A 27579-nucleotide genomic window follows, 5' to 3' on the forward strand; every position below is an offset into this window, starting at 1 on the left:
GAAAAATTATTCCGTTGACATTTGGGACTGCCTGTAAACAGCACAAGCAAATATCAAACTGGGGTAAAGTTAAAATTTTTATTTGAAAGGAAAAAAAAAAATCCTGTTTTGTTTGCTAAATAAGACATTTGCTGATGTTTCATGATACTTGATTCAAAATTTAATAATCTCTGCAGAAAATAATACTTGGGTGACTATTCGATCATTTGCCATTAAGAAAAATGTTGAAATTTATTAAAATTTTAACATTTTCTTTTGTAATGCAAATCATTCCCTTATGATAAAATTCCTAAATGTTCATAGATAATCGCTAGCAGTTTGCTCCAAAAGTTGCAAGACAGAAAAAAAAAAAAAAAAAAAAAAAAGAGCACAAAATATTAATGGCTAAAAACTTTATATTAAAGTTGAGAAAAAAAAAAAAATAGAAAAAAAAAGAAGCCTTTTACGAGATTTTGTTCTGCAAACCATTTTTCTGTGAAAATTTTGATAAGCTCAACTGCTACTAAAGATATACACATGCAGTTTGATAGCTCCCAAAGTCTTTAATGGAAAGCAACACTAGTGTCAAGAAACCATCTTTGGTGATTTCCCATCAACAATTGCCTTAATATCATCAGAGTCCAAAGTTTCATACTTCATCAAGGCTTGCGCAAGGGCTTTATGCTCTGTACTGTGACTTTTTACAATCTGACGAGCTCTTTCATAAGATTCCTAAAACAGAAAAAAAAAAAAAAAAAAAAAAAAAAATGAAAAAGAATTAATGATTTAAAATATAATTTTTTTTATGTTTCTTAACCTCTTCTCCCATCATTAAAAAAGTTATCAGTCATTCATTCATTTTACAGCCTAAAAAAAATAGTTTCAATTTTTATTTAAGCAAAATATAAAAGTGATTCATCTCATGTAACAATGATTATAATAAAGCTAATGTTTTGTTATGAATTTTTCTGGTATATTTTAATCATACAGAATTTTCCTGTCTTAGATTATGTTTGACTTCCATTTTGATTGTTCTAATTATAATTTTCAATTAACTTATCAAGTTAGCTATCTCTTACTTTCTATCACTTTCACCCTCTTGCACTGTATTTTATTTAGACCACTGCTTTCTTATTCTATATACATCATCTATTATTCTTGCTTCTGTCACTCTCTCTTAATCAAAGATAATAAAAAAGCAAAGAATAAAGAGACTGTAATAGTTCATAAACAAAAGGAAATATCACTAGTTGCAGTAATATTATTTAACCCATACTTGAAGAGGAAAAAAGATGTGTGATATTTAACTTGCCTTCCAAACCAAGTTTTTCCTAATTTAAACAATTTAATCTGAACTCAACGTGTCACAATTTTTTTTAGTTTTGAACAAACGTATAAGATTTTTAATAGATTTTAAAATTTTAGGTAAAAATTGTTTTTTCTTACGTGTAAAATTCGTTTAATTTCCGAATCCACTTGTTCTTGTACAGCTGGACTCAATTCATTCACCTTCAACATTGAGAGTCCACTGTCAAAAGGATCATTGTCATCAAAGACACGTACACCAATCTGGAAAGAAACAATAAATCACAATTGATGACGTCAAATATGAATATTTTATCTAAAAACATGACAAATTTTCTTGTCATTTTAATGTTGATAAAATATTGACATATGTAGCTGAGATCAAAAACAGCTTATCCAAGAGGAACACTGATCTTCAATCCCCATATCAAAAAATAATTTTTTATGGCTCTGAAATAATTCAGAAAATATTCCAAACTATGTTTGGATCCAGAGAAAATTATCATTCCTGTAAATTGACATGAATTTGAAAACTTATCTAGAATTACTGCAATTCAAAATGGGAACTTTAGTAACCAGAAATTTTGTATCCTGATTAAATTGTTAAATTTTTTTTCCTTTCAAATTTAGATTGAAAAAACAAAACAAAAACAAAACAAACATTTTTCTATAAAAAAGCAGTAAATATTTTTTTTTTTTTTTTTTACCTTTTCAGACATTCCAAACTTTTTGACCATGGCTTCTGCGATAAGTGTAGCCTTTTGAAAATCAGATTCTGCACCTGAAAATAATCAAGTTTATTACTTGGAATAAAATTAATCACTTTTCTTATGAACTTGTTTAAATAATTTTCACTTATTTTTCACAATTAAATTCTCAAAATGTAACAATTACTTTGAAATTAAAAACGCAAGGTTTTATACCAAAATTGGACAATTGATTGTTTAGTCCCACTAAGTTAACCATTTTTAATTTGATCTTTAAGTTATCCTTCAAACTCACAAACTTTAAATGTTTTCTTTTTTAAAATTCTGAATATCATTTTAAGCCTTCACATGAAACACTTAGTTTTTGTTGTTTTATTATGTTTTTCGAAAATAAAATACAGGCCAGGATTTTACCTGTCATAGAATAGTTTTTCTTAAATATATAGTGGGGCAGAAATAACATGTTTTTGAAATTTTGCATCACCAAAAATGGACATCACATGAAAAACATATTCCACAATTGACTTTATAAAATGGCAAACCTTTTTGAATAAATGGATGAAAAAAATTATCTCATTTTCAATAAAATCTTATATTACATGATGTTTTAAAAGACACCTGTTATTTCTTTCTTGTGTCCCAACCTGTATTAAAATTTTAAATCAAAAACAGAAAAAATCCATTCAATGTATTTCAGAATTAGGCAATGTTAAAAATGTTTTGTAGAAAAAAAAATGTTGCATAGAAATAAACAATGAAAAATAAAGTTACTTTTTACCTGTGGTTACTTTGTCAGAGCCATAAACAAATTCTTCAGCAACACGGCCACCCAGACATACATCTATTTCTGCTAGAAGCTGGGCTTTGGTTTTGTTAAAGGTCTCCTTGTCTGGGATAAACGACGTCTGGAAAAATAGAAACAAAAAATGGTCCAACAATAGAAAGCAAAATAATTTATCCAATCAACCTAAGATTTTCTTAAAATTATAAAATTCAATGGAATAAGAATATTCACTGCAGTGAAAACAAAGACCCTGTTGAAAGGTAGGGATTCCCTGAAAATCGCTTTGAATGAAAATCTGGATGCTGCGAATTACTTCAGGTATCTGGATACAATTATTATATACTCAACATAGTTGTATTTCACTGACATTATCTTCCTTAAATATCTTAGAATTCTTGCACATAACCTTTTGTCTTCACATCGGGAAGAACTTCGTTTTCAAGCTTTTACAATTCAAAGCTTCTCTAGATTGATACTGCCATTTGTTTGAAACATTTCTTTTCTATTCTGAAACTAAAATGGCTTACAACTTGTAGTGTTGTAAATAAAAGATGTAAAAAAAAAAAAAACTCTTTCCAAGGCTTTATTGAACAAAATTCACAGCTACTAAAGCAAGAGAGAAAGAACTCAGTCTTTTAAAGAAAAAGGAACGCGTGCAAAATCATGTGGCAAGAAACTGAATTTGCATATTTTTTTGTTTTTTAAACAGTAACAAAACAATTTGCATTAGCGTTTCCTTTAAATGAAAATATAACATAACTCAAAAACATCCCAAACAAAAAACAGGATCAAAACAGACACCTATAGAAATAAAATCAAGTAGCTTCCTTCCTTGAGACTCCTATTTCAAAGAAGGAAGGAAGTGATGTGATTTGGTTTACAAATATCCATAGACTTAAAACTAATCCAGATGATGTAGAATGATTTGTTTTAGTAAACTCTCCAGATATCCTTTGTTACGTTATTGCTGCACTTTTCTACTGTAGGCTATATAATTTTGTTAGCTCAAGTGCCAAAATGTGTGCGAGTAATATATATATCAACAATAACCTTATACAAAACTGTTGTTTATTCTATCAAAAGCTCACTATAGAGAGAGAGATGTGAGTTGACAGTGGCTTGTTTACGACAAAAATGACAATCCGGTCAGCTCCTCTCGGTTCTTTGTTTCTTTCCGTCTTTAACCTGGTTTTGCATTTGTTTTTACCAACAACACTTTTGTCAGGAATTTGTTCGGCATCCCAGTCAAAGCCAACATTCCAATCGGATTGTTTTCGAATCTTGTTTAGTGTCAAGAATGTTGATTTCCAATGTTTGCACATTCTTTGCAGTGTTTTGATTTACGATTGCAATATTCCCTTGTTTTGGAATTTTGTCAACAATCCACTGTGTGTGGGTACAACCAGTGATTATTCTAGTGTTGCCAAGCTCAATATGCAACACTCCTTTCACTCTTATTTTCAAAGTGTATACATTATATAAATACATTTTCACTCCTTCTCTCTCCTCCACCATAGCTACAATACAACAGCAATTTTCATAATAAAAAACAAAAACATCAATAACTTGTTTCAAAATTAAACATTCACAACAACATATATATATATATATATATATATATATATATATTTTTTTTTTAATATATTTTACGATTCGTAGAGTCCAATGAAAGAAAAAAAAAATCATTTTCTTTTTTTTTTTTTTCATGGTTTTCTCTTTTTTCAAGTCCATAAATATATATATATATATAATTTCATTAATTTTTTTTCCAATTAGTTAAATGTCTCTTGATGCATGATCTTTGATCATTGCCAGTAAACCGCATCGTAATTATAAAATTAACATCAATAAATGGCACTTGATAGCCCCATGCATGCTTCTGCTAAAGTTTTTTTTTTCATTTTTTAAAATTTACTTTACCATTTCAACCTACTCTGATTGAAATGAGAAGCCGCTACTATCTTCCCTAAGCGTTATTCATTGTAAACCCACAGAGAAAGGCTTTTCTTTTATTTTCTTAATATTAGGATATTGTGGAGGTGACGTAATTCAAGTTGAGAATTAGTTTATTTTTAGTTTTCCTAGTGAGGCTTAACTGTATTACTGAGCATAGTTCTCACCCATCTCAAACATCCTCCTGTTTACTACCAACTCGCCTAGCCTCTGCGTTATTCTTATTTACCTTCTTGTTGACCCTTTCTTTTGCCGGACGTGAAAATTTACTCTCTTCCTAGCCACTCACGTCTGCAACATTTTTTAATCTTGCCGATGTCTCCTGACATCATACTACTACACGTCAAGATATGGCGCCCCATCAACGGAGCGTTAGATTCTTCATCGGAATTCTCCCATTGATGTCAACCTTTCTGCATTAGAAGACCAGTATCTTCTGGCACCAAATCGCTCTCCAAATCATTTGATACCTCCAGTGCAGCCAATGCAGTTTTCCTTAACAGCCTCTCTGTAGTGGGGATCTCCCACTCCTCAATAAATGCTGCCCTGAGATGTTCTGCATGCCCATTTGTTACAGAGTCCGTTAATTGATCTCTAATTCTACAAGAGAGGTCCTGTTTTTTTCTATGACTACATAATATGGATTCCAACATACATCTAATTTTCCTCTTCTTTGGTGGTTTTTGTATAAAACTAAGTCACCAATCTTAAATTCTACCGTTTTTGTCTTTTTCTCTGAATTTTTTATCTTTTTCCTAGCTTTTCTAATATTGTTTCTAACTAGAGTGAAGGTCCGATGCATTTCTTGTAGAATGACCTCGTGATGCTTGTCACCATAGTATACTCTATGAAATCTCAATATATTGTCTAATGGCAGAGTAACAGCTCTTATAGAGCAAGTAATACGGTGAGAATTTTGTTGTTTCACTCACGTGGAACCTGACAGTCGCTAACATTTGATTTATATAAATATCCCATGATTGTTGTTTCCTATTTTCTTTGCTAAAAAGCATCATGCATCGTTCTATGGAACCTTTCAACTTTCCCATTACTTTGTGGGTGATAGAATGATGTAGTCACATGATGTACATTGAGGTCCTCTAATGCCTTTGGTGACAAACATGCCCCAATTGGATGATCGGAGGCATGTATATACAGTCTGTAGTCTTTATCAGGATCGGGATATGCCAGTATTACCATGTCTACAAGCTTCGTTTTTAGGCTGTCAAAGGCAGACTAGCATGCGTCGTCCTATTGAAAATGCGTTCCTCATCAACCGGACTAATGGCTCAGCGATATCAGAAAAGTTTTTATAAATTGTCGGTAGTATGAAGTCATATCGATGAAAGCTCTTACTTGTCTCACAGTGGTTGGAGTCGAAATATATTTTATAGATTTGACTTTCTTTTTTAGGTTTTGCTGTATACTCCTCTCACTAATCTTGAAACCCAGATACTGTATTTCTTTTCTAAAGAACTCACACCTTGTGGCTTTTAACCTGAGGTTGTGTTTGCGTAAACTACCTAATACCTTATGTGTTTTAAATGGTCTTCCTTCGTATTGGAGAATATTAGTATGTCATCCAAATAAGGTAATGCAAACTCTTCTTGTCCCTGTAAAACTATGGACATTAATTCCTGGAGGACCCTGGGGGCGTTCGCAAGTCTGAACAGCATCACGTTAAAGTAAAATAAACCCTGGTGGCAGGTGAACGCTGTTTTCTCTTTATCATTCTTATTCAATTTAACCTACCAGTAACCTGATTTTAAATCTAATTCTGAAAAGTATTTTGCTGACCCAAGTGAGGCTAAAATATCGTCAATAACTGGTAATGCTCAGGCGTACTTCTCCATGACTTTATTCAATGCTCTAAAGTCTACATAAAATCCCTTGCTACCATCTTTCTTTTTGACACAGGCTGTTCGACTTTTCAATTACTCCTGCCTGCATCATTTCATCTACTGCTGAATTTACCGTTTTCTTTTGCTTTAGCAGTGTTAAATAGGGTTCATGCGTTTCTGTATCAATATGCATCTCTACTGTATTGGTTCTGCCCAAGCCCTTATTCTCCGTAATGAACAAATCCCTATTCCACTTGAGCAATCTATCAACCTCTAACTTGAATTCTTCAGGTACACTTATTCTTTTCAAGTTTTCATCAGATCTTATTATTTTCTTTATCTGGCATGATAATCTCAGTAATGCTATCAGCCCCACTACACAGCTATCGGACAACCCCTTCTTAAAGTGACCGTTTGATTGGTGTTATTCATTAGAAGCAACAGAAACTTATAAGACTTGTTAATTTTTACCACTGCATTAACCACTAAAATTCCACTAAGACTACTAACGAATCTGCTGCTTATTTGCTATCTCGTAAATTAGTTCTTGATGAGCCGTTCCATATAAGTTATCAAATTCACCAAATTTTCATTACTAATGATTACTATATTGTCCAATTTCTACTGTACACTCTTTAACCCTTATCCTTGAGTGGCCTCTTGGCTTTGATAATGTGGTGATGCCTATGTAAAAAAAACAAAAAACAAAAAAAAAACAAAACAAAACATTTTTTTGAATTAAAGCAACTTTAAAGGGTCAACAACAAATTAATTTAAATTAAACTGAAAAATTATCTAGTTTAATAATTTTGTTATTTATTTCATGCTTTGCTCATAGTTTAAAATTATGATTTCTTCCTCGGATTTTAATGACAGGTGCATGAAAAAAATGGCGTCTCCATTTTCGGCGATAAACTGTACAAGTACCCCCGAGACCTATATGTTCTATCAGGTGTTTTTGACAAACTTGAACTGAGATATCTCAAGGTTGTGTTAGGTGTCAAAATCAGCACCAGTGGAAATAAAGTTCAACTGGAAGCTGCTCTCTCTGACTACTTGAGAAGAAATTCAGTTAATTCATTTCCACCTCCAAAGCAACAAAAAAAGTCCCTTAACGAATCTGCTGAACATTCAGATAACTCCTGCAGTTGTGATGGAGAACCATCTCAGGATATCTTCAGTTATGAGCATCAAGGACAATGGGTTGCTGTCTACTATGACACCAACTTTTACATTGGTCAAGTCATTGAAGTTATATCTGCATCCAGCGCTGTAATAAAATTTTTATTGCAAACCAAAGGTAGAAAAGATTTTTTTTCGATAGCCTTTGTCAGATGACATTGCACAGGTAGAGTCAGCATTTGTTTTACAGATGGAGTTTTGAGGTAATGCCAGTTTCAAGTGATGGTAGGATTTAGAGTGTTCTCAATATATCTACCATAGCAGAAGCTTATGAAAGAATTCTGAGAGAAAATCTATAAGGAAAGGAATTGTAGTAAGACCTCTGCCTATAAAATATCTTGTTTACTTGTCTTTTAAGTTGAAAGTTTTTCAATGCTTGAAAAAATGACTTGTGACTTTTTGTATAACAAAATTCTAAATCTTATTGTTGTCGGTCCTTTTTTAGCGAGTTTAAATTCCCCAAAGTAAAAATATTTCTGTGGCAAAAAGTTTTGTTATTAGAAACAAGGCAAACATTTTTTTAAATTCCTCACCCCAAAATTAGTAAAGTTGAAAAGTTTAAAGCTTCTACGTCCAATAGTTACATTTTTACAGCAATTTCAGTAACATACTTTTGACTCATTTTTTAAACCCTTTTTTGCCTTTTCTACCAAATTGTCTGTTCGAACGCTTTTACATGGTCCACAATTAAGTGGTTTTATCAATTTATAATTAAAAGAAAAAATATCTTGATCTCTAATGTTTTATGAATCATACTAAGAAGATTCAATACATTAGCTATTGAAATGAAATTGATATGAACAGTCAAAGTTGCATTTCCGTGTCATATTTTCACTTTTTACCCGTTGGTAGTGGGATTTTACCTAGTGTTTAGGTTGGTTTCATCTAATAATTATTGCTTTCTTTAATATTAATTTTCATTTACTACAAGATGACATTACATTTATAAGGATTTTTCACTTGTTAGTAGCTTACATTTTTAGTTATATACAATGAAATTTGGCTTCTGGACCATGATAGCAAATTTTCAACTTTCCGACAAACTTTGAACGATCATAACTTGATGGCTAATTGAGCTACCAAAACAAATTTGGTACTTTTGTTTATGGTTTACAAAAATCTATAATTTTTTTAGATACAATGAAAATAAAATTTTGGTTTGGGATACCTAATAGTAGTATTGGGTAAGTATGGCGTTTGCTGTTTTGTTTGGTTTGTAGTGTTTTCAGTTTCATCATTCTGGGATTGGGGATTTTCCTTTAGGTCTCATTTAGTTAATCTACTTAAATTTACCTTTAACGTTTTTACAAGAAATCTTAATTCTTTCATCAATACAATCAGATTGTTCTGTGCCATTTTTTTTGTCTTGAAATCGAGTTATTTGTCATTTTAGCTATGTTTGCATACGTTGGTGAGTCTGATGCATTCTCAACTAACCTTCTCGCTTCTGGGCATGATAGATTTTTGGTGTGTTTGATTGTAGTTATTTGTTTTTCCTTCTTCCAAACTTCACATTCTTTTGAGTCAGCTGTGCATTTTTGTTTACAGTTTGCACATCTTAATGGCATTTCGCAATTAATGTGTTCTCCAATTTTGCCACAGTTTTTACGTTGGTGGTCTAGTACATTCGTCTTTGTGATAACCAAATGCATGACAGTTGTGACATCGCAAAGGATTTGTATATAAACTATTTTTTCAATTAAATATGTGATTTTTATTTCAGTAGGAGGTTTGGGGGGTGTTGAAGTTTAGGATATAGGTGTTCGTTGGAATCATTTGGTTCTTTTTTTTTTATTGTTACTCTTTGGACGTCTATGGCGTCTTGTTCCCTTAAGTTACTTTTAATTTCATCTGGTGAACAAAGTGAGAGTTCTGGGCTTTTTATCACGCCCTTTGAGGAGTTCAGAGTGGTGTGAGGGTAAGCTTTTATTTTAAGGTTGTGGATATGGTCTTGATTTAGGAGTGTAGTTGCTGACAATTTATTGGATACTTCTGTAAGGAGTGTGTTGTCCTTTAGTTTTTTAATTGATGTGGTTTTTGTTATAGATTAAATTTTTTTTTCAATGATGAATGGGGATAATTTAATGATTGGAGTGTTGCTCTCTATTGACTCAAAAACGATGAATCTTGGAAATATTTTATTGTTGATTTTGTTGTCTGGTTCTGATCCATAGTCTGTGTATAAGTACTCAAAGCTGGATTCGATATGGGGTCTTTTGTTTTTGTTGGATACCATTAATAATTCTTTTTTAAGTTTCATCTTCCTTGCTCCCCACCCGCCTCGGAACCCATCAGTGGGAGATGTTGGAGGGAGGAGACCCTTTCATCCTATTATCCCAGGGATACAAGGAAAGTATACTCGTACTAGTAGAGTGCTGTTAGCATTTCAGGTTTTTCTTTGTTTTCTTGACCCATTTTTCATGTAAACTTCAGTTTTAATCTCTTCCTGTAATAGCTTTTCCATACTAGTAGACTGACCCTTGCCACCACCTTCTGATATTTATGCTCTATCTCTTGTTTGTGATTGAGAGTCAGACGATTTTTGGAGGTGTCTGATGGTTTATGTTATCTGAAGTAAGTTGGTCTTATGTAAGTAAGTATTAGGGCTTGACATGACTGGCCAATTGATCGGATTGGGCCTCTCCGACTGCTCGTCTCCCCAAAGTAATGGGTGGCAGTGCCTAGACTGTTATACACTCAGGTCAATTACCAGGATCATGTTCTAAAGCGTTATGGGTAGCAACCCAGGGCTAACTGGTTGCCCCATTGAGGGATTTTTACTCTTTGCAGCGAAGCAATCAGCTTATTCTGGTGCCCTACGAGGTGAGAATAATAAAAAAAAATTTATACTTCAAGTTGTTTACACATTCCTATATTTATTCATGGGTTCTTGATTACTGATTTTCTAAGTACTTGTAGTGGATTTGGTTGTTTTTGTTCCTGGTCTTGCAGAACATGGTTTAGCTCTGCAAGAGAAAGAGTTTATAATATTCTTGATTGGTGTGTTTTAAGTTAAGTGGCCAGTAGGGAAGTGGGGGTGGAAAAAGAAAAGAGGCGAGGGGACTTGTTTCGGCTTTTGGCTTTGCAGAACATAATTTAGTTGTGCAAATAGTTAAAAACAAAAAGGTGTTAATGCAGGTGCATTTAAGTAGGGGAGTCATCTGATCTGGTTGTATCAAACCACAGTAATTGGTTCTGTTTCTCGAGCTATACAAACACAGATGTTAGCAGCATGCATAGTTTCTCTATAACTATATAGACTGTCACATTTTCGATCCGCTTACCAAGTGTGAGGATCAACAAGCCTTACTTCATGATCCATTCCTGACTACAGTACCTGAGGATTCTGTGACAAATGCCTATAGTCCACTTGGAAACACCAATAACCTTATGATATTGGTAGACAACAATTCTCGACCCCAAGCTGAGGAGCCATTGCTCAAAATGACAAGATACTTAAAAAAAAGGTTGATTAGAAAGCTATCAGAGATCACATCAGAAATGCTCCATGGAGTAATATCTTTTCTCTTCCTGCTGAATGGTGCAAAGCAGGTATTGAAGCACATATTTCCATACAGAAATTCTATAGCAAACCCCACTCTCCCCAATGATTCACTTCAGTCTGTAAAACTATCATTGCCCAAAGGCAGCATACATTCCATCGATTCATCCATCGTAAGTCAAACACAAATAGACAAAAATTTATTGATGCAAGAAATCATTGTAAGCTCTAATAGAAGCAATGACCAAAAATGCATTGAGTTTCAGAAATGAGGAATTTGCAATGTCTGGAAAATTTGTAATAGTATAGTAGATTATGGGCAATCAACAATTCCCCCAATATCCATTATCCAGGAGGTTACTTGCATGGTAACGGAGAAAGCTGAACTACTTGCCTGGCAGTTTGCCTTCAACTCCACAAACCACTCCCTCACAAATTTCCCTTAGTGGACATAAGACACACTTGATCTAAAAATAATATTTTCTTATGTCTGTGATATCATAAAAACTTAGATGTCTCGAAGATATTGGGCCTGATCTCATCACTGCTATATTGATATAGAAATGCTCTGCTGAACTATCTCTTGTTCTCTTCAAACTACAACAAACACCTTGCCGAATCTTGCTTCCTTAATATCTGGAAAATTACTTCTGTGGTACCAATATTCAAAAATTCTGGTGAAAGAACTGATTTGCTCAATTATCGCGCCACCAGTGTCTTCTCTTTCTTTATTAAAATCTTTGAGTCAATTAAGCATTAGTAAATGCTAAACTTTTTTCTTACTGGCAATATAGATTTAGCCAAATCTGTTCTACTGTGGATATTTTGACGGCCATCCTTAAACACGTGTACCATTCACTGGATAAATCAGAGGAAACTAGAGTGGTCGCCCTTGATATATCCAAAGCCTCTGACAAGGTCAGGTAAGTTTTTCTCATAAATTATACAGTATTACTGGATGAATATTTAATATAATCAAATCCTTGATGAGAGAAAAATCTAAGTTGTCTTAGATGGATGTACATCCAAACACAATATAATTGTGAGTGTGCCTCAGGGGTTTATTCTTGGACCTTTATTATTTCTGATATTCATAATGATGAGTATATTTTCTGATGACACCACACTCTATAACAGACATGAAGAAAAAACAAATGCACATATATTGAAAGGCAATGGCGAAAAACTTAGAAAACAACCTTCAGTCTGTAATGGAATAGTGACATAAATGGATGGTAACATTTAATGCTACTAAGAATAAGCTATTTTTCCTTTAACAATTACAAGAAACCTTGTCAACCACCCATTGCCATGACTAATAACATTACCTGAGAGATCATCATTTAAATTCCTTGGGTTAACATTTACAGGAAACTTGAATTAGAATAAATACACTGAAAACCTTTTTTTAAAAAAAAAAAAAAAAAAGAAAAAAAGAGGTAGTCAACACTTATCAAGGCCCAGAAGCCACTCAGGGATAAGGGTTATTGCATGTACAATACGTTAATGTGAAGATTTAATAAAGTGTCTACTTAAGGGGGCGGTTCATCAGGAATTTGTTTATGTTGGACTTGAAGACATCCAGGTTGTAGTCAGGTGGGAAGCAGGCAGACGGAACAGAGTTCCACAGGCGTGCAGTTCTAAGAAAGAAGCTTTGTTCATGGAATCTACGTTTTGATTTAGGCACAGATAAAGAGTGGGGGAAAATTTTGACTGGTTTCAGCTAGACGGGTGTTTTTCGTAAAAGATTGGCTGAGATTGGAGCTCAGACGAGCACTTGCCATGGAAATAAAGATAAAACAAAGATAGGCTCGCAACATCTCTTCTGTAGGAGAGAGGTTGCAGGGAAGAGAAAAGGGCATCCCCCATTAAGCCACAAAGTCTATTTTGTACTCTGTCAAGGCAGGATAGGCTGTTTTTAGCAGCTCCTGCCCAGATATGGCAGCAGTATTCCATCCTTGAACGTACTTGGTTTTTATATAGATAGAGAATTGCATCAGTAGTGAGATATCTTCTGGAGCAGTAGAAGGATCCCACCATCTTTCCAGTGACCTTGGCAACAGACTTGATGTACGTGTTCCAATTCAGATCAGGAGTATAGGTCAAGCCCAGAAGCTTGTCAAAACATGGGGCTTCCCTAGACGATAGTCATCCATTTCAATTGATGCCAGATGGGGATCAGAGCGTTGATGATGTAAAGATAGGAGTTTGGTTTTAGATGCATTAAAGGTAACCAGCCACGTCTTCCCCCACTGAACCACGCGCTCGAGATCAGAGGAGAGAACTTTGTCATTTACAGCCTTTGATGTGTTGCCGTAGATGGTCGTGTCATCAGCATAGATGTCAACGAATGATTTAAGTATGTGTTTTGGGAGATCATTGATGTAGATCAGGAAGAGAGTTGGGCCCAGGATGGACCCCTGAGGGATTCCATCATTAATACTGCAGGCCTCTGATTTTTGTCCATCGACCACTACTCTTATGAGCCTATCAGAGAGAAATGATTTAATGATAGAGAAAACATTTCCAGTTATACCGTAGCTGGAAATCTTGTGAAGTAGGCCTTTATGCCATACCTTGTCGAAGGCCTTTGATATATCAAGAGCAATTGCCCTAGAAAGGAAGCCTTTGTCAAGAGATTCACTAATCTTATGAGATATAACCATTAGCACATCTGCGGTAGATCTTGCAGAACGGAAACCATATTGCATGTCACTAAGGTTATTTCTGCTGAGGTGGTTGACTATTTTTCTATTTAATATGGATTCCAGCAACTTACTCATGACACACAGGAGACTTATTGGTTTGTACTGAGAGGGAGATGACTTATCACCTGAATTCTTAAATACAGGGCATATTGATGAGCTCTTCCAGGGTGTTGGAATGCACTTCTCCTTAAGGCAACGCTTAAACAGTTTCGTAAGTATGGGAGCAAGTTCTGGTTGAAGCTTATTAACACTATAATTGGGATGCCATCAGGGCCAGTTGCTTTACTGGAATCAAGGTTTTTGATTAGCTTGGTGACCTCATGTACAGATATTTGTATGTTACCTAGCATGTTTTGTGTTATAGGAGGAAATATGGGAAGTTGATGGCCTTTGTCGCATAGGGTAGAATTAGCTGCAAAGTTCTTGGCAAATAGTTTGGCCTTGTCTGATGCTGACGAGATGACCTCTGGTCCATTGATAATGGTTGGGATAGAGCGCACACTTCTGTTCAGGATCCTATTTGTTATTTGCCAAAACTGGTGGGGAAGCAAGCCGCTGATCAGCTTTGTATTTAACGGACTGAGCATATAGCTCTCTTGCATTTTTTATTACTCTTTTATAGTAGTTGCTGGCATTCCTGAAAGCAGCTTCAGTCTCAGTACATCTATTACGTTGGTAGCTATGGAAAAAGTGATTTCTGTGCGCGATGGCAGCAGCACATTCTGGGGAGAACCATGGCTGGCTGTTAGGTTTTTGTTGGAATTTTTTTTAGATGGTATGAATCGGTCTGTGCCTACAATTAACCATTCGGTCAGGTCTGATACTATAGAGGACACATCCTTTTTAAACATGGAATGCAGAGGTAGATCAGATATGAATGTACGGAAGCTATCCCAGTCAGCCATGGAGTATCGGTATACAGTATGGTGGAGGGGTACGTCTGGGGACTTATTACATTTCATTTTTATCCTAACTGCTGCTGCAAAGGTGAGCTCTCTCTACCATACTAGAAAACTAAACACACCTGAGAGTATCCTATATCTCTACAAAGCCACTATTCACTCATCCATGGCTTATTGTTAAATCTGGCCTGATGACTATCTCTAGTTTCTTCCTTTTGTAGAGTCCAAAAAAAGTCTCCAATTTAATAAGTCACGCACTATCAACCAAGCTCCAACCCCTAACTCAAGGTTGGAATGTTGCATCCCTGTGCTTATTATACAAGTACTTTGATGGAATGTACTCTGATAAACTTATAGCACTAGTGCTACCCTTGACATACATTTTCCCCAAATTAACTCAACAAGCAACAAAGTCCTATCCCTTTACTATTTAAGTCCTTAGATGCTGAAAAGCTTTCTACTCTAATAATTCTCCCCCACCCTGCTAGACTTTGGAATTCTCTTCCTGTTTCCCTGACGGTATTTACATGCAGAAATTTAAATGTAATGTGAACAGACATTTCACTGCTCAATTCCTTACATAGTCCCCTATAGACATGGTTCCAAAATGTAATCTCTAAGTGGTAATATGCTTTGTTTGAGGTTAAGAGTAAGAAAAAAAAAAACTGTCACTGAAAAAAAGAAAGACTAAATGTTGTCAAACTTATGATAAAATCTTGATGTCAGCAACATTTCAAGCATTATCCTTATGAATATGCTGTGATAACTTGCTCAGATTATTCTAACAAAACTATTTAATTGTTACTTAAAGGAGAAATGCTTTCCATCTCCTTGGAAAATTTAGTCGGTCTGCCTAATATTTAAAAATATTGTTACAAGCTGATCAGTAGGCTCAGTCACAAAAGGTTTCTTTCCAAACTGGCTACTAAGGAATATCTGAAAATGTATTCTCAACCATGAAGTTCTTCCTTTCTGATAGGTCTATAAAGTAGTTGCAGTATAAAGCATAGATTTTAGGCCCAACAATTCTTTATTTTCATTAATGATCTTCTAAATTAAATTCTGAGATTATTTGTTGACATCTATGTAGACAAGAACTGTCTATGGCAGCACTTTTAAGAACATTGGTGATTAAAATCTTGCTGATTCTCTCTTTCCTGATTTGGAAAAAGCATGTGGTAGAGTGGGAGGATAAAAATGGTTTCTTACCTTTAACACTTTTAACACCAAAATACTCTTCCACCACCAACACTAAGATCCTCATTTTGCTCATTATTCCTCTCCTTAAAATCTCTTGGTGTTTTTATAAGCTCATAAGACTGACTTTCACTCCAGATCTAAAATGGAAGACTCCTATCAAATTTGTTGCTAAGGTGGCTGGAAGAAGTTGGATCATTCTACTGCTCCAGTAAACACCCGATCCCTGGTGCAATTTTCTACATGTATAAGAATCAGATATACCCCAAGATGAAGGACTTATATCCGAGGCAATACCATTCAGAGCACTCGTCTTGACAGAGTAAAAAATTGACCTCACAATCTAGTGTGAGATGGTTGGTGCTGGATGGAGACCCCCTCTCACCAATCACAGCAAGAACTTGTCTTACTACTACTACTACTACTACTGCAAAGAACTTCCGTGTATCTGAAACTAAACAAAATTTCCATAAGCAGTTTATTTCCAAGAACTTCGCATCTGTGGAACATAATTCTATGGAAGTGCTTTCCTGCTGACTACAACATGTGATCCAACATCACTGTCTACATTTCTTTACATTTCATTTTTATAAGAACAACGAAGAAAAACTGAAAAGTAAACTCTACTTACATGCCCAAGACTCAGTCCACGATGTGTAATAGTAACTTTATGGAGAGGAGTAGCATTCTCGGTGAAATGAGCAACAATTGTATGTCCAGCTTCATGGTAGGCCGTTAACAAACTGACCTCCTCAGGAACATGTGTTTTCTTTGCTGGACCTAAAACAAGATGAAAAAAGTTTTAAGTGAATTTAAGATTGTTACCTTTTATAATTTAAAGAAATAAGGAATAGAATTTGAAAATTTGTTAAAAGAAATGTTCTAAAAATATATCACACTCCTAAACAAGGCTTTTATAATTTAAAGAAATAAGGAATAGAATTTGAAAATTTATTTGTTAAAAGAAATGTTCTAAAAATATATCACACTCCTAAACAAGGCTTTTATAATTTAAAGAAATAAGGAATAGAATTTGAAAATTTATTTGTTAAAAGAAATGTTCTAAAAATATATCACACTCCGAAACAAGGCTTTTATAATTTAAAGAAATAAGGAATAGAATTTGAAAATTTATTTGTTAAAAGAAATGTTCTAAAAATATATCACACTCCTAAACAAGGCTTTTATAATTTAAAGAAATAAGGAATAGAATTTGAAAATTTATTTGTTAAAAGAAATGTTCTAAAAATATATCACACTCCTAAACAAGGCTTTTATAATTTAAAGAAATAAGGAATAGAATTTGAAAATTTATTTGTTAAAAGAAATGTTCTAAAAATATATCACACTCCTAAACAAGGCTTTTATAATTTAAAGAAATAAGGAATAGAATTTGAAAATTTATTTGTTAAAAGAAATGTTCTAAAAATATATCACACTCCTAAACAAGGCTTTTATAATTTAAAGAAATAAGGAATAGAATTTGAAAATTTATTTGTTAAAAGAAATGTTCTAAAAATATATCACACTCCTAAACAAGGCTTTTATAATTTAAAGAAATAAGGAATAGAATTTGAAAATTTATTTGTTAAAAGAAATGTTCTAAAAATATATCACACTCCTAAACAAGGCTTTTATAATTTAAAGAAATAAGGAATAGAATTTGAAAATTTATTTGTTAAAAGAAATGTTCTAAAAATATATCACACTCCTAAACAAGGCTTTTATAATTTAAAGAAATAAGGAATAGAATTTGAAAATTTATTTGTTAAAAGAAATGTTCTAAAAATATATCACACTCCTAAACAAGGCTTTTATAATTTAAAGAAATAAGGAATAGAATTTGAAAATTTATTTGTTAAAAGAATGTTCTAAAAATATATCACACTCCTAAACAAGGCTTTTATAATTTAAAGAAATAAGGAATAGAATTTGAAAATTTATTTGTTAAAAGAAATGTTCTAAAAATATATCACACTCCTAAACAAGGCTTTTATAATTTAAAGAAATAAGGAATAGAATTTGAAAATTTATTTGTTAAAAGAAATGTTCTAAAAATATATCACACTCCTAAACAAGGCTTTTATAATTTAAAGAAATAAGGAATAGAATTTGAAAATTTATTTGTTAAAAGAAATGTTCTAAAAATATATCACACTCCTAAACAAGGCTTTTATAATTTAAAGAAATAAGGAATAGAATTTGAAAATTTATTTGTTAAAAGAAATGTTCTAAAAATATATCACACTCCTAAACAAGGCTTTTATAATTTAAAGAAATAAGGAATAGAATTTGAAAATTTATTTGTTAAAAGAAATGTTCTAAAAATATATCACACTCCTAAACAAGGCTTTTATAATTTAAAGAAATAAGGAATAGAATTTGAAAATTTATTTGTTAAAAGAAATGTTCTAAAAATATATCACACTCCTAAACAAGGCTTTTATAATTTAAAGAAATAAGGAATAGAATTTGAAAATTTATTTGTTAAAAGAAATGTTCTAAAAATATATCACACTCCTAAACAAGGCTTTTATAATTTAAAGAAATAAGGAATAGAATTTGAAAATTTATTTGTTAAAAGAAATGTTCTAAAAATATATCACACTCCTAAACAAGGCTTTTATAATTTAAAGAAATAAGGAATAGAATTTGAAAATTTATTTGTTAAAAGAAATGTTCTAAAAATATATCACACTCCTAAACAAGGCTTTTATAATTTAAAGAAATAAGGAATAGAATTTGAAAATTTATTTGTTAAAAGAAATGTTCTAAAAATATATCACACTCCTAAACAAGGCTTTTATAATTTAAAGAAATAAGGAATAGAATTTGAAAATTTATTTGTTAAAAGAAATGTTCTAAAAATATATCACACTCCTAAACAAGGCTTTTATAATTTAAAGAAATAAGGAATAGAATTTGAAAATTTATTTGTTAAAAGAAATGTTCTAAAAATATATCACACTCCTAAACAAGGCTTTTATAATTTAAAGAAATAAGGAATAGAATTTGAAAATTTATTTGTTAAAAGAAATGTTCTAAAAATATATCACACTCCTAAACAAGGCTTTTATAATTTAAAGAAATAAGGAATAGAATTTGAAAATTTATTTGTTAAAAGAAATGTTCTAAAAATATATCACACTCCTAAACAAGGCTTTTATAATTTAAAGAAATAAGGAATAGAATTTGAAAATTTATTTGTTAAAAGAAATGTTCTAAAAATATATCACACTCCTAAACAAGGCTTTTATAATTTAAAGAAATAAGGAATAGAATTTGAAAATTTATTTGTTAAAAGAAATGTTCTAAAAATATATCACACTCCTAAACAAGGCTTTTATAATTTAAAGAAATAAGGAATAGAATTTGAAAATTTATTTGTTAAAAGAAATGTTCTAAAAATATATCACACTCCTAAACAAGGCTTTTATAATTTAAAGAAATAAGGAATAGAATTTGAAAATTTATTTGTTAAAAGAAATGTTCTAAAAATATATCACACTCCTAAACAAGGCTTTTATAATTTAAAGAAATAAGGAATAGAATTTGAAAATTTATTTGTTAAAAGAAATGTTCTAAAAATATATCACACTCCTAAACAAGGCTTTTATAATTTAAAGAAATAAGGAATAGAATTTGAAAATTTATTTGTTAAAAGAAATGTTCTAAAAATATATCACACTCCTAAACAAGGCTTTTATAATTTAAAGAAATAAGGAATAGAATTTGAAAATTTATTTGTTAAAAGAATGTTCTAAAAATATATCACACTCCTAAACAAGGCTTTTATAATTTAAAGAAATAAGGAATAGAATTTGAAAATTTATTTGTTAAAAGAATGTTCTAAAAATATATCACACTCCTAAACAAGGCTTTTATAATTTAAAGAAATAAGGAATAGAATTTGAAAATTTATTTGTTAAAAGAATGTTCTAAAAATATATCACACTCCTAAACAAGGCTTTTATAATTTAAAGAAATAAGGAATAGAATTTGAAAATTTATTTGTTAAAAGAATGTTCTAAAAATATATCACACTCCTAAACAAGGCTTTTATAATTTAAAGAAATAAGGAATAGAATTTGAAAATTTATTTGTTAAAAGAAATGTTCTAAAAATATATCACACTCCTAAACAAGGCTTTTATAATTTAAAGAAATAAGGAATAGAATTTGAAAATTTATTTGTTAAAAGAAATGTTCTAAAAATATATCACACTCCTAAACAAGGCTTTTATAATTTAAAGAAATAAGGAATAGAATTTGAAAATTTATTTGTTAAAAGAAATGTTCTAAAAATATATCACACTCCTAAACAAGGCTTTTATAATTTAAAGAAATAAGGAATAGAATTTGAAAATTTATTTGTTAAAAGAAATGTTCTAAAAATATATCACACTCCTAAACAAGGCTTTTATAATTTAAAGAAATAAGGAATAGAATTTGAAAATTTATTTGTTAAAAGAAATGTTCTAAAAATATATCACACTCCTAAACAAGGCTTTTATAATTTAAAGAAATAAGGAATAGAATTTGAAAATTTATTTGTTAAAAGAAATGTTCTAAAAATATATCACACTCCTAAACAAGGCTTTTATAATTTAAAGAAATAAGGAATAGAATTTGAAAATTTATTTGTTAAAAGAAATGTTCTAAAAATATATCACACTCCTAAACAAGGCTTTTATAATTTAAAGAAATAAGGAATAGAATTTGAAAATTTATTTGTTAAAAGAAATGTTCTAAAAATATATCACACTCCTAAACAAGGCTTTTATAATTTAAAGAAATAAGGAATAGAATTTGAAAATTTATTTGTTAAAAGAAATGTTCTAAAAATATATCACACTCCTAAACAAGGCTTTTATAATTTAAAGAAATAAGGAATAGAATTTGAAAATTTATTTGTTAAAAGAAATGTTCTAAAAATATATCACACTCCTAAACAAGGCTTTTATAATTTAAAGAAATAAGGAATAGAATTTGAAAATTTATTTGTTAAAAGAAATGTTCTAAACATATATCACACTCCTAAACAAGGCTTTTATAATTTAAAGAAATAAGGAATAGAATTTGAAAATTTATTTGTTAAAAGAAATGTTCTAAAAATATATCACACTCCTAAACAAGGCTTTTATAATTTAAAGAAATAAGGAATAGAATTTGAAAATTTATTTGTTAAAAGAAATGTTCTAAAAATATATCACACTCCTAAACAAGGCTTTTATAATTTAAAGAAATAAGGAATAGAATTTGAAAATTTATTTGTTAAAAGAAATGTTCTAAAAATATATCACACTCCTAAACAAGGCTTTTATAATTTAAAGAAATAAGGAATAGAATTTGAAAATTTATTTGTTAAAAGAAATGTTCTAAAAATATATCACACTCCTAAACAAGGCTTTTATAATTTAAAGAAATAAGGAATAGAATTTGAAAATTTATTTGTTAAAAGAAATGTTCTAAAAATATATCACACTCCTAAACAAGGCTTTTATAATTTAAAGAAATAAGGAATAGAATTTGAAAATTTGTTAAAAGAAATGTTCTAAAAATATATCACACTCCTAAACAAGGCTTTTATAATTTAAAGAAATAAGGAATAGAATTTGAAAATTTATTTGTTAAAAGAATGTTCTAAAAATATATCACACTCCTAAACAAGGCTTTTATAATTTAAAGAAATAAGGAATAGAATTTGAAAATTTATTTGTTAAAAGAAATGTTCTAAAAATATATCACACTCCTAAACAAGGCTTTTATAATTTAAAGAAATAAGGAATAGAATTTGAAAATTTATTTGTTAAAAGAAATGTTCTAAAAATATATCACACTCCTAAACAAGGCTTTTATAATTTAAAGAAATAAGGAATAGAATTTGAAAATTTGTTAAAAGAAATGTTCTAAAAATATATCACACTCCTAAACAAGGCTTTTATAATTTAAAGAAATAAGGAATAGAATTTGAAAATTTATTTGTTAAAAGAAATGTTCTAAAAATATATCACACTCCTAAACAAGGCTTTTATAATTTAAAGAAATAAGGAATAGAATTTGAAAATTTGTTAAAAGAAATGTTCTAAAAATATATCACACTCCTAAACAAGGCTTTTATAATTTAAAGAAATAAGGAATAGAATTTGAAAATTTATTTGTTAAAAGAAATGTTCTAAAAATATATCACACTCCTAAACAAGGCTTTTATAATTTAAAGAAATAAGGAATAGAATTTGAAAATTTGTTAAAAGAAATGTTCTAAAAATATATCACACTCCTAAACAAGGCTTTTATAATTTAAAGAAATAAGGAATAGAATTTGAAAATTTATTTGTTAAAAGAAATGTTCTAAAAATATATCACACTCCTAAACAAGGCTTTTATAATTTAAAGAAATAAGGAATAGAATTTGAAAATTTATTTGTTAAAAGAAATGTTCTAAAAATATATCACACTCCTAAACAAGGCTTTTATAATTTAAAGAAATAAGGAATAGAATTTGAAAATTTGTTAAAAGAAATGTTCTAAAAATATATCACACTCCTAAACAAGGCTTTTATAATTTAAAGAAATAAGGAATAGAATTTGAAAATTTATTAAAAGAAATGTTCTAAAAATATATCACACTCCTAAACAAGGCTTTTATAATTTAAAGAAATAAGGAATAGAATTTGAAAATTTGTTAAAAGAAATGTTCTAAAAATATATCACACTCCTAAACAAGGCTTTTATAATTTAAAGAAATAAGGAATAGAATTTGAAAATTTGTTAAAAGAAATGTTCTAAAAATATATCACACTCCTAAACAAGGCTTTTATAATTTAAAGAAATAAGGAATAGAATTTGAAAATTTGTTAAAAGAAATGTTCTAAAAATATATCACACTCCTAAACAAGGCTTTTATAATTTAAAGAAATAAGGAATAGAATTTGAAAATTTGTTAAAAGAAATGTTCTAAAAATATATCACACTCCTAAACAAGGCTTTTATAATTTAAAGAAATAAGGAATAGAATTTGAAAATTTGTTAAAAGAAATGTTCTAAAAATATATCACACTCCTAAACAAGGCTTTTATAATTTAAAGAAATAAGGAATAGAATTTGAAAATTTGTTAAAAGAAATGTTCTAAAAATATATCACACTCCTAAACAAGGCTTTTATAATTTAAAGAAATAAGGAATAGAATTTGAAAATTTATTAAAAGAAATGTTCTAAAAATATATCACACTCCTAAACAAGGCTTTTATAATTTAAAGAAATAAGGAATAGAATTTGAAAATTTGTTAAAAGAAATGTTCTAAAAATATATCACACTCCTAAACAAGGCTTTTATAATTTAAAGAAATAAGGAATAGAATTTGAAAATTTGTTAAAAGAAATGTTCTAAAAATATATCACACTCCTAAACAAGGCTTTTATAATTTAAATAAATAAGGAATAGAATTTGAAAATTTGTTAAAAGAAATGTTCTAAAAATATATCACACTCCTAAACAAGGCTTTTATAATTTAAAGAAATAAGGAATAGAATTTGAAAATTTGTTAAAAGAAATGTTCTAAAAATATATCACACTCCTAAACAAGGCTTTTATAATTTAAAGAAATAAGGAATAGAATTTGAAAATTTGTTAAAAGAAATGTTCTAAAAATATATCACACTCCTAAACAAGGCTTTTATAATTTAAAGAAATAAGGAATAGAATTTGAAAATTTGTTAAAAGAAATGTTCTAAAAATATATCACACTCCTAAACAAGGCTTTTATAATTTAAAGAAATAAGGAATAGAATTTGAAAATTTGTTAAAAGAAATGTTCTAAAAATATATCACACTCCTAAACAAGGCTTTTATAATTTAAAGAAATAAGGAATAGAATTTGAAAATTTGTTAAAAGAAATGTTCTAAAAATATATCACACTCCTAAACAAGGCTTTTATAATTTAAAGAAATAAGGAATAGAATTTGAAAATTTGTTAAAAGAAATGTTCTAAAAATATATCACACTCCTAAACAAGGCTTTTATAATTTAAAGAAATAAGGAATAGAATTTGAAAATTTATTTGTTAAAAGAAATGTTCTAAAAATATATCACACTCCTAAACAAGGCTTTTATAATTTAAAGAAATAAGGAATAGAATTTGAAAATTTATTTGTTAAAAGAAATGTTCTAAAAATATATCACACTCCTAAACAAGGCTTTTATAATTTAAAGAAATAAGGAATAGAATTTGAAAATTTGTTAAAAGAAATGTTCTAAAAATATATCACACTCCTAAACAAGGCTTTTATAATTTAAAGAAATAAGGAATAGAATTTGAAAATTTGTTAAAAGAAATGTTCTAAAAATATATCACACTCCTAAACAAGGCTTTTATAATTTAAAGAAATAAGGAATAGAATTTGAAAATTTGTTAAAAGAAATGTTCTAAAAATATATCACACTCCTAAACAAGGCTTTTATAATTTAAAGAAATAAGGAATAGAATTTGAAAATTTATTTGTTAAAAGAAATGTTCTAAAAATATATCACACTCCTAAACAAGGCTTTTATAATTTAAAGAAATAAGGAATAGAATTTGAAAATTTATTTGTTAAAAGAAATGTTCTAAAAATATATCACACTCCTAAACAAGGCTTTTATAATTTAAAGAAATAAGGAATAGAATTTGAAAATTTATTTGTTAAAAGAAATGTTCTAAAAATATATCACACTCCTAAACAAGGCTTTTATAATTTAAAGAAATAAGGAATAGAATTTGAAAATTTATTTGTTAAAAGAAATGTTCTAAAAATATATCACACTCCTAAACAAGGCTTTTATAATTTAAAGAAATAAGGAATAGAATTTGAAAATTTGTTAAAAGAAATGTTCTAAAAATATATCACACTCCTAAACAAGGCTTTTATAATTTAAAGAAATAAGGAATAGAATTTGAAAATTTGTTAAAAGAAATGTTCTAAAAATATATCACACTCCTAAACAAGGCTTTTATAATTTAAAGAAATAAGGAATAGAATTTGAAAATTTATTTGTTAAAAGAAATGTTCTAAAAATATATCACACTCCTAAACAAGGCTTTTATAATTTAAAGAAATAAGGAATAGAATTTGAAAATTTATTTGTTAAAAGAAATGTTCTAAAAATATATCACACTCCTAAACAAGGCTTTTATAATTTAAAGAAATAAGGAATAGAATTTGAAAATTTGTTAAAAGAAATGTTCTAAAAATATATCACACTCCTAAACAAGGCTTTTATAATTTAAAGAAATAAGGAATAGAATTTGAAAATTTGTTAAAAGAAATGTTCTAAAAATATATCACACTCCTAAACAAGGCTTTTATAATTTAAAGAAATAAGGAATAGAATTTGAAAATTTATTTGTTAAAAGAAATGTTCTAAAAATATATCACACTCCTAAACAAGGCTTTTATAATTTAAAGAAATAAGGAATAGAATTTGAAAATTTATTTGTTAAAAGAAATGTTCTAAAAATATATCACACTCCTAAACAAGGCTTTTATAATTTAAAGAAATAAGGAATAGAATTTGAAAATTTATTTGTTAAAAGAAATGTTCTAAAAATATATCACACTCCTAAACAAGGCTTTTATAATTTAAAGAAATAAGGAATAGAATTTGAAAATTTATTTGTTAAAAGAAATGTTCTAAAAATATATCACACTCCTAAACAAGGCTTTTATAATTTAAAGAAATAAGGAATAGAATTTGAAAATTTGTTAAAAGAAATGTTCTAAAAATATATCACACTCCTAAACAAGGCTTTTATAATTTAAAGAAATAAGGAATAGAATTTGAAAATTTGTTAAAAGAAATGTTCTAAAAATATATCACACTCCTAAACAAGGCTTTTATAATTTAAAGAAATAAGGAATAGAATTTGAAAATTTGTTAAAAGAAATGTTCAAAAAATATATCACACTCCGAAACAAGGCTTTTATAATTTAAAGAAATAAGGAATAGAATTTGAAAATTTGTTAAAAGAAATGTTCAAAAAATATATCACACTCCTAAACAAGGCTTTTATAATTTAAAGAAATAAGGAATAGAATTTGAAAATTTGTTAAAAGAAATGTTCAAAAAATATATCACACTCCGAAACAAGGCTTTTATAATTTAAAGAAATAAGGAATAGAATTTGAAAATTTGTTAAAAGAAATGTTCAAAAAATATATCACACTCCGAAACAAGGCTTTTATAATTTAAAGAAATAAGGAATAGAATTTGAAAATTTGTTAAAAGAAATGTTCAAAAAATATATCACACTCCTAAACAAGGCTTTTATAATTTAAAGAAATAAGGAATAGAATTTGAAAATTTGTTAAAAGAAATGTTCAAAAAATATATCACACTCCGAAACAAGGCTTTTATAATTTAAAGAAATAAGGAATAGAATTTGAAAATTTGTTAAAAGAAATGTTCAAAAAATATATCACACTCCGAAACAAGGCTTTTATAATTTAAAGAAATAAGGAATAGAATTTGAAAATTTGTTAAAAGAAATGTTCAAAAAATATATCACACTCCGAAACAAGGCTTTTATAATTTAAAGAAATAAGGAATAGAATTTGAAAATTTGTTAAAAGAAATGTTCAAAAAATATATCACACTCCTAAACAAGGCTTTTATAATTTAAAGAAATAAGGAATAGAATTTGAAAATTTGTTAAAAGAAATGTTCAAAAAATATATCACACTCCTAAACAAGGCTTTTATAATTTAAAGAAATAAGGAATAGAATTTGAAAATTTGTTAAAAGAAATGTTCAAAAAATATATCACACTCCTAAACAAGGCTTTTATAATTTAAAGAAATAAGGAATAGAATTTGAAAATTTGTTAAAAGAAATGTTCAAAAAATATATCACACTCCGAAACAAGGCTTTTATAATTTAAAGAAATAAGGAATAGAATTTGAAAATTTGTTAAAAGAAATGTTCAAAAAATATATCACACTCCTAAACAAGGCTTTTATAATTTAAAGAAATAAGGAATAGAATTTGAAAATTTGTTAAAAGAAATGTTCAAAAAATATATCACACTCCTAAACAAGGCTTTTATAATTTAAAGAAATAAGGAATAGAATTTGAAAATTTGTTAAAAGAAATGTTCAAAAAATATATCACACTCCTAAACAAGGCTTTTATAATTTAAAGAAATAAGGAATAGAATTTGAAAATTTGTTAAAAGAAATGTTCAAAAAATATATCACACTCCTAAACAAGGCTTTTATAATTTAAAGAAATAAGGAATAGAATTTGAAAATTTGTTAAAAGAAATGTTCAAAAAATATATCACACTCCTAAACAAGGCTTTTATAATTTAAAGAAATAAGGAATAGAATTTGAAAATTTGTTAAAAGAAATGTTCAAAAAATATATCACACTCCTAAACAAGGCTTTTATAATTTAAAGAAATAAGGAATAGAATTTGAAAATTTGTTAAAAGAAATGTTTAAAAAATATATCACACTCCTAAACAAGGCTTTTATAATTTAA

The 27579-nt window shown here is 29.1% G+C and overlaps 1 protein-coding gene across 1 annotated transcript in view; it reads right to left on the minus strand.

Annotated features, from left to right (window-relative positions):
* Positions 1-564: 564 nt before the first annotated feature.
* Positions 565-27579, minus strand: part of LOC145259585 (ATP-dependent zinc metalloprotease YME1L-like) — a 42857-nt gene continuing 15842 nt past the window's right edge. Inside the window, exons 2-6 of the mRNA XM_080117239.1 lie at positions 16692-16840; positions 2770-2896; positions 1992-2065; positions 1426-1548; positions 565-711 (exon numbers count right to left, since the gene is read on the minus strand). Of these exons, the coding sequence (XP_079973365.1) occupies positions 565-711; positions 1426-1548; positions 1992-2065; positions 2770-2896; positions 16692-16840 (620 nt within the window). The remainder of the gene's footprint in view (positions 712-1425; positions 1549-1991; positions 2066-2769; positions 2897-16691; positions 16841-27579) is intronic.

Source organism: Euprymna scolopes, chromosome 35, assembly GCF_053919585.1.
Source record: "Euprymna scolopes isolate OS-2025 chromosome 35, ASM5391958v1, whole genome shotgun sequence".
Lineage (NCBI taxonomy): Eukaryota > Metazoa > Mollusca > Cephalopoda > Sepiida > Sepiolidae > Euprymna > Euprymna scolopes.